Here is an 8,192-nt window from a genome sequence, read left to right as displayed (position 1 = left end):
TACGCTGGGGGGTGGGGGGATATGCTTTAGGAATAAAGCATTTCTTCAAAAAATGTTGCATTTACACTGTCCACTTTGACAGGTGCAAACAATGTCAATTTTGACAATTTTGACAGGGTGAGAACTTTGACGAGGTGCAAGGAATGGATATGGGAGTGGATGGATGGATGGATGGATGGATGGATAGATGGATGGATGCCGGAGCCACTGCAGGGACAAACAACAGAACACGACGTCTGAATGTGGCGTAGCAAGAAAAGGTATTCAAGTTAGATAGACACTGAACTTTTCCAAGTTAACTGTATTCCCGAGAAGAGTGGACTGCCCGAGAAGCAACCTGAGAAAAAGGTCAAGTTAGAACCTGGCTAGTGAGGGTTTCCACACTGGCAAACTCTCCTAGAAGCCGCTCAGACGTGGGGCGGGAACTGAGTGCGGACGGCGGAGAGGTGGAGAGGCGGAGGGCGGCCGCAGGAACCTTACTGCCGAGGCTTGCTCAGGACCGAGTCGGCGCCGCTTAAGCGGTGCAGTAGAGTCCGTTCGTCACCCACGCCGCCCCGGCTCCGCTTCCGGTCTCCATAGACACCGGGGTCGCGAGCCGCCTTCCTGCCCGATCCCCGTGCGTCAGCGACTGCCAGGCCAAGGAAGCTTAATACACGGCGACGTCTTTTACCCTTCGGTAGGACAGCCCACCTCCACGACGCCTCACGAGCCAGCGCAGCAGTTCGAACGCGAGGGGCGTGGCCGGACGGAACCCCAAACCCGGCGACCTCTAGATACCGCGAGATTTGATAGACAACTTCGGCTTTTGCGCTCCGGAAGCGGAAGTGGAGTAGTGAGGGATCCCTGTGTGTTTGCTTACCTTGGAGAGCCGTTTTGGGTGCTGCTGTGTCAACGACCGAGGCCCCTTCAGGGCGTCCCGCGGAAGGGTGAGCACAGCCCTCGGCTGGTGGCGCTTCCAGACGGGGCGGCGGAGGGACCGGGGAGGCTGCAGCCGGGAGGAGGGGGAGGCGCGGCGGTCGCTCCTCGTCTGAGCTTCTCTGCTCTCGGAGTGACTCTTTTAGGCGCTTCTGGAAGGAGCCGCGTGTTCCGACCACTGTGCCTGTTACTTTTGAAGTTGAAGGCCCAGACGATGAGCCTTGTCGCCTCTTGTCTCCCTCCATGGAAGAGCGAGTTTCCTCTTTGGGCTGTTAGCGCTGAGATTCTAGAGTCCTTTTAATCCAGTCCCCTTAAACCGACGCGTGTATGTGCTCACCCCGTCTTCCCACACCTTTTAAAAAAAAAAAATGTGTGTGTATATGTGTCTACAGAGGCCAGGTGTGTGTGTGTGTGCGCGTGCTCGCGCGCGCACTCACAGACGCCAGAAGGGGACGTCGAATCCCCTGGAGCTAGAATTACAGGCAGTTGTGAGCTGCCCAGTGTGGGTACTGGGATCTGATCTGTGTCCTTTGAAAGAGTAGTGAGTGCTCTTGACTACTGAACTATCTCTCCAGCCGCTCCCCCAACCTTTGAGCTTTCCTTTAAACCCTGAAGCCGTATTTGCTTAATTTTCTTTATTATCTATACTTTTTTGAAATTATAATTACATTTTTCCTTCCCATGTATCCTGCTTGCTCTCTTTCAAATTCATGGCCTCTTTAGTTGTTATGTACATGTATACTATATATGTGATATATATGTGCACACACATATACATACACAACCTGCTCAAACCTGTTTGCATAATGTTACTTATATGTATATGTTTTCAGAGCTGATCTTTATTGTATTGAATAACCGGTTTGCGTGCTCAGCTCTTGGGAGGACTATTGTGTAGACCAGTCTGGCCTCCAATTTAGAGATCTGCCTGCATCTGCCTCTGCTGGGATTAAAAGCATGCACCACTACCACCTGGCAAAACACAGAGTTTTACTTTGTAACCAAGTTGGCCTCGGACTGGAACTCCTTCTATTTCAGGCTCCTGAGTGCTGGCTGAGATTACAGCTACTGATTCGATTACTCAAGCTTCTTCTTAAAAATTCTAATTTCTCATCTTACAGTTAATTCTCAGTCATTTGCAGTGCTGTTTCATTTCCTACTGGGGGCTGGAGAAACGGCTCAGTGCTTGAGAGAGCTGACACAAAGTGTGTAAGAACACATCCTTCTGAGAACTTAGTTCTGAGGGCTTTGATACCGTCTTCTGACCTCCAAGAGCACCAGGCGCACACATGGTGTACATACATACATGCAGCAAAAACACTTGTACACATAAAATTAAATAAATTTCCTACTCCTCTAAAACATCAATCACCTGATATCTGAATCCAGTTCTCTTTATGGTTTTTTTCTACCATTGTCTGATTTGCCAATATCCACCACTCTTCATTCTCTTACCTTGTATGGCAGTCTTGTCTGGTTGGCTTCTGTGCATTTTCTTTTTATCCTTTGTTTTTGAGTGCTCTTTGAATATTGATGTTCTCCAGAGTTCTTCCACGCTCTCCCTCCTGAGTCTCATCCTCTTCTACAGCTTTAGCTACAGAAACATTGCTCGTGTCTCCCTTATTCATCTTCAGTTCTTCTCAGTTGACCGAATCGACTCTCAGATGTGTGAACCATAGCGAACCTTATTTGTTTTTGTTTTTTCCAAGACAGGGTTTCTCTGTGTAATCCTGGCTGTCCTGGAACTCACTCTGTAGATCAATAAGAATCGTCTCTTATTTTTCCTTCTCCCATGTCTAGTTGGTGATTATTTCTTCCTGGAGATTTAAGTATTGTTTTCTAGTCCCTGCCTCACATTGTCAGCGTGCTACCTCCATTCCCGCAGCAGTCTGCTTTAGCTGTGCTCCACTGGCCTCTGCAGCTGCAGGAGTCTTGTTTTTATTTTTGTTGAGATGGGATCTTACTCGTAGCCCTTGCTGGCAAGGGATTAACTGTAGACCAGGTTGGCCTACAGTAGTCCCTCCGGCCTCTGCTTCCCCTTACAGGTGTGTATCGCCATACATAAAGGTAGATTGCTCTTCAGGCTTCCTCTCATTGCCTCCCAGAAAGAAGATACAAAAGTATTTGCTTTGGATTCAGCATGTTCCACAATTTGTCCCTTAATGACCTCTCTAGTTTTATTTCTTGTTGTCTTCTGCTTCTCCCTTTGTGTTTATATCACATCTACTTTATGCGTTTTATAGTGTGGGGTGCATGTGGAAACCGATGTCCCCTCCAGGGTCGTTCTTCAGGAGCTGTCTACCTTGGTTTCTGAACTCGGTCTTTTACTAGAACTGAGAACTTGACAGTTAACTAGGCTGGCTGGCCTCCCAACTCCATGGATCTCCCTCTCTCCACTTCCCCAGCCAGGATTGTAAGTCTGTTCCACTGACCTGGCTTTTTATGTAGGTGCTGGAGAGCAGACTCAGGTCCACGTTCTTGCAGGACAAGCTTGTTAGCAGTTGAACTGTCCTCCCCAGCCACCTTGTCCGTCTCTTACAGACTAGGAACTCTTTAGGGGCTATGGCCCATGATGTATTGTTCATCTTAGTATTGCAGGCTCAGGTAGCACAGTGTAGTCAAGAACTATTATAGTCTTAAGTTTAAAAATGCATAGGGATTTTTGTTAATGCTCTGTTGTGTGGTATTTTGTGTTCTGACAAATAAAGCTTGTCTGAAGATCCAAGGGTGGACTAGCCACTGGTTAACCATAGAGGCCAGGCAGTGGTGGCACACACCTTTAATCCCAACACTGGGAGGAGGAAGCAGGAAGATGAGGAGTTCAAGGCCATACTGGCCATACTTTGAAGCCACACTTTCAGCACTTGGGAGGTTGAGGTAAAAGGTGCATGAGTTGTAGGCCAGCCTCAACTCTCCAGGCTGCACGAGATTGAAGCAGTCTAAAAGAGAAACAGAACGAGGAGTTGAAGGTTCTCGCCTTCGATCCCAGCATTTGAAGACCCATGCATTTAATCCCAGCACTAGGGAGGTGGAGACAGGATCCTGCCCATTCGGTTTGAGGACTCGATAGAGAGGTAAAAAGTCTAGCAGCTGGCTGCTCTGCTTCTCTGGTCCTTCAGCTTTCTTCCACTCCCCGATATCTGATTCCAGGTTTTTATTAAGACACTAGAATTTGTGCTGCAATACTCTGTCCAAAATTGTTCACTTCCAGGTTTTTTCATAAGCTAATAAAATAGTGTTAATTTTTTTTAATTCTTACAGATCTTAAAAATTGTACAGAATTTCAAGATGAGCGGTAATTCTGAAGTGAATCCAAATTTTGAAGAGATGTTTGCAAACAGATTCACAAAAGACGACAAAGAATACCAGGAATACTTGAAACGTCCCCCTGACGCCCCTCCAATTGTTGAGGAGTGGAATAGCAGAGGTGGTGGTAACCAGAGAAATAGAGGCAACTGGTATGTGTTATTTCCGGAGGATAATGCAGAGGGCTGACTGGAAGAAGGTAGCTTTAATGTGCTTGCCAATAAAGCCGGTGAAAGTAGCAACCAGTGTTCACAGCATGGTTCGCCCACAGCCCAGCTCCGTGCCTGGAGCATGATAAGCACTATACGTACTTGCCTTTAGGTGTCCTGGTTAAGCCAGGCATAGCGATGCCAGCCACACTTTCAGCACTTGGGAGGTTGAGGTCATAGGTGCATGAATTCTAGGCCAGCCTCGACTATCCAGTGAGACCCTCTCTCAAACTAATATTTACAAATATACTTAATAAAACTGTAGTTTTGTACTTGATTTCTTAAAGGTAGTCTTTTGATTAATTTAAAAAGTTTCTAAACTGAAACGGAAAATTGTGTAATAATTCAAAACAATAAAGAAGCAACCCGGTTTTAGCATTTTAGTAGATGTCAGTGTGATGATACCTGGACCTGTTACCCCGCCTCTGACAGTAAGAGGTGCCAGTGTGATGCTGGACGAGCAGCTTAGGTCCTAGGAGAAAGGACAAGTGCTGTGACGGGCCCCAGAAATGTGGCTCCACTCCCAATTACCCTGTATTACAGTGAGAGCTCTAATGCCCTGGGATTGATGTCTTTGTGTTTTCTTTTGTTTTGTTTTTAAGGAAAGTTAATGTTTTGTTTTTCTTTTGGTAGGCTGCAAGATAATAGACAGTTTAGAGGTCGGGATAACAGACGAGGATGGCCAAGTGACAATCGATCAAACCAGTGGCGTGGACGGCCATGGGGTAACAATTACCCACAGCAGAGACAAGAGCCTTACTACCAACCACAGTACGGACAATATGGCCCCAACCTGCGGCCTCCATATAGTCAATACTGACAGAAACGAAGCGGCCTTAACAAAAGACCATTTGTTTTGATAATGTGCTAAATGTTCGTTTGTCTTCTCTTGATCATAGTTTTTCTTTCTGTTTTACAGAATGGGTTGTTAATTGTTTAGAACTTGAGGCTTGAAAATAAATTGGTCTTGCTAGAGGTGTGACACTTGACGGGAATAAAGTGTGGATTATATTGTTTGGCTTTATCTTAAATACTGTTTGTTTAATGATTTAATAGTGTTTTGAGTTTGGTATGTTTTCCTTATTTGGCCTCTAGGAGTTCTATCTTTAACAGAAAAATTTTAAATAGGAAATGCTGACTTTTACTTTATAGAAGAGTTCCATGCTCAGATGTACTCACCTTGGACATTTCCTAGAGTGAGGACAGTCAGTCTGTGAAAAACACCCGTAATTATTTATCGTGTATTGTACACAGTAGCAGCAATTGAGAGGTAAATAAATGTGGTTTATAAATGTGAATCCGCTCTAGAACCAGTTTGATCTCTGTGTGGAAGAAGGACTCTTTCAGCTCATCCTCCTGAGCTGCTGGGGTTGCAGCACTGAATATTTTGTGTGCTCCAAGATTTTTGCAAACTTGCAACAGGGAAGAAACGGATGTTCTCTAAAACACAATACTCATGTAAATATTGCTGCGTTTTGACTATTTTGGTATTTCACGTGTGTTGTAGAATATTATTTTAAGCTGTTACATTTGTTTAATGGTACAAAGATGTGTTGTATTCCGTTATGTTTCATTTGTTGAACTCTGAAGCTGTGCTGCCTTGACTGTCTAAAACACCTGATTGGTCTAATAAAGAGCTGAACAGCCAATAGCAAGGCAGGAGAAAGGATAGGCGGGGCTGGCAGGCAGAGAGAATAAAGAGAAAGATATCTGGGAGAGATCAGTCGAGGAAAGAAGGGGCCAGCCACAGAGTAATAGTGAAAGTAAGGTATACAGAAGTAAGAAAAGGAAAAAACCCAGAGGCAAAAGGTAGGTGGGATAATTTTAAGTTAAAAGCTGGCAAGAAACAAGCCAAGCTAAGACTGGGAATTTGTAGTAATAAGACTCCGTGTGGATTTACTTGGGAGCTAGGGGGCGGGCACTCTAAAAGAACAAAGAGTAAAAGAGCAAAAAGAGGGAGAAAAATAAAACTATTGACTCTATAAGGCTATTTTCATTTTGAAATGCTTCCCTTCGATGCTTTACAGCCACAGTGAGACTGTCACTTCTTTCAGAACAATCATTCTTGAAATACTTTATGATTACAATAGATTTATTCAAGTCATTTTTTTTTCAAGACGGTTTCTCTGTGTAGCTTTGGAGCCTGTTCTGGAACTTACTCTGTAGCTCAGGCTGGCCTCAAAATCACAAAGGTCCGCCTGCCCTTTTCCCGAGTGCAGGGATTAAAGGTGTGAGCTACCACTGTCCAGCTCAAGTAAAAATTTTAAGGACTAATTCAGTATATCATATGTGTACAAATATGTGAAGGAATTAATAAATTGCATAAGATGTACGCAACTTTTATGTTTTGACAGCTCATTTATTTACATGGTAACGACCTAATTGACTTTATCATGCTGTGCTTTCTATGTATTGAATAAGAGTTACCTTTTTACCTTTTTCTCTCAGCCACTTGAGATGGACTTTCCCAGGTTCTCTGTGATCTGAATGTATCTTCTCCAGTCCCTCTTCTGGAAGAGTCATCTGTAGCACGAATAATAAAAACCCAGATACATACAGGGTTTCAACCTGAAGATCAGAAAAGCCACGCAGCCAGCCACTAGAGAGCTTAATCTCTGTAAAATCTTCAGACTGAAAGAGCAAGTGCCTGTCTCATTCCACTTTATATTCCTCTCTGAGATTAAAGTGCTGAGATTAAAGGTGTGCACCACCACCACCTGGCCTCTATGGTTAACTAGTGTGGTTGCTGGAATTAAAGGTGTGTGTTACCACTGCCTGGCCCGTAGAGCTGACTAGTGTGATACCAATGAAATACCACTGCAGCTCTTCTCTTAGGTAACTGTTATGAAAAAGGTTCTAATATATTAGGTTTTCACAGTAATGATTTTAACATAAAGTAGGGCTTTTCCATGTGCCCTTCTCATTTTTTCGGTAAGGAATGGGCCAGTGCTATTATGTAAATATGACCCTGCCTTTTTTTTTAAAAAACAGTCCTTTTAACATGAATTTTTTTTTATTGAGTATGAGTAACCCATGTGGTAGTAGTTCTTTTTTTTTAAAACCAGTAATTATTATCAGGCACCCCCCCTCCACCCATGCACTTTAAATAAGGAAGAAATAAAAGGGATGTTTTTTGCTTCATACGACAGGAAATAACATGAAAATATGAAGGATAATTTAAGGGTGAGTCAGAAAAAATTTTGAATAAAAATTAATTTCAAATAGTCTATTACAACACACAGCATTAGGCATGCCCTGATATCCAGTCCTGTCTTTAAAGGTACATGACCTTGAGGAAAATCACTTCAATTTTGGATTAACAGTTCAAGTGCACGCCCTGCCCCCCTTGCAGAGTTGTGAGTGGCCAATGGGAGAGCCTGAGACCCAAACTGGAAACTGATGGCTGCTCTTCCGCTATAAGCACAGCGGAAACGCTGGTGGGGAAGGAATGCTGGGTACGTGGTGAAGCAGAGCAGGGCGAGATGGGGAGGCCTGACGTCCCAGGCCAGTCTGCACAGCCTAGCGACGACTGCACAGACAGCGACGAGGAAAGGCAAGCAGTGACAGGGTTTATTGTTTCCTTGTGTGTATTCCTATGTGTATCGCAAAGGGAGAGCAAATTATGTTTAGGAAATAGATTTCAAAGAAGCTTATATAAAAGCTGAGCTAGAACTGGGAGTGCACACTGGAAAGTGGCTCTCACTTTAAAACGTGTTGATTGTTGAGCACATCAGATTGGATCCATTTGAGAACAGCTTGTTG

The 8,192-nt window shown here is 44.3% G+C and overlaps 1 protein-coding gene across 1 annotated transcript; it reads left to right on the top strand.

The window, feature by feature from the left end:
* Positions 1-767: 767 nt before the first annotated feature.
* On the top strand, positions 768-6,767 carry Ramac (RNA guanine-7 methyltransferase activating subunit). The gene is made up of 3 exons (XM_048435286.3): positions 768-926; positions 4,177-4,373; positions 5,064-6,767. Exons 2-3 carry the CDS (start codon positions 4,204-4,206, stop codon positions 5,248-5,250), a joined length of 357 nt encoding a protein of 118 aa, XP_048291243.1. The 5' UTR covers positions 768-926; positions 4,177-4,203; the 3' UTR covers positions 5,251-6,767.
* The last annotated feature ends 1,425 nt before the right edge of the window (positions 6,768-8,192 follow it).

The sequence above is a fragment of the Myodes glareolus genome, chromosome 24 (assembly GCF_982192425.1).
Source record: "Myodes glareolus chromosome 24, mMyoGla1.1, whole genome shotgun sequence".
NCBI lineage: Eukaryota > Metazoa > Chordata > Mammalia > Rodentia > Cricetidae > Myodes > Myodes glareolus.
Note: the sequence above shows the minus strand (reverse complement) of the source record. Positions and strands in the feature narration are given on the sequence as shown.

Coding starts and splice junctions, on each gene's coding strand:
- Ramac (XM_048435286.3), top strand. CDS start 4,204: ATGAGCGGTAATTCTGAAGTGAATCCAAATTTTGAAGAGATGTTTGCA. Junction 4,374..5,063: donor CAGAGAAATAGAGGCAACTG/GTATGTGTTATT, acceptor TTCTTTTGGTAG/GCTGCAAGATAATAGACAGT.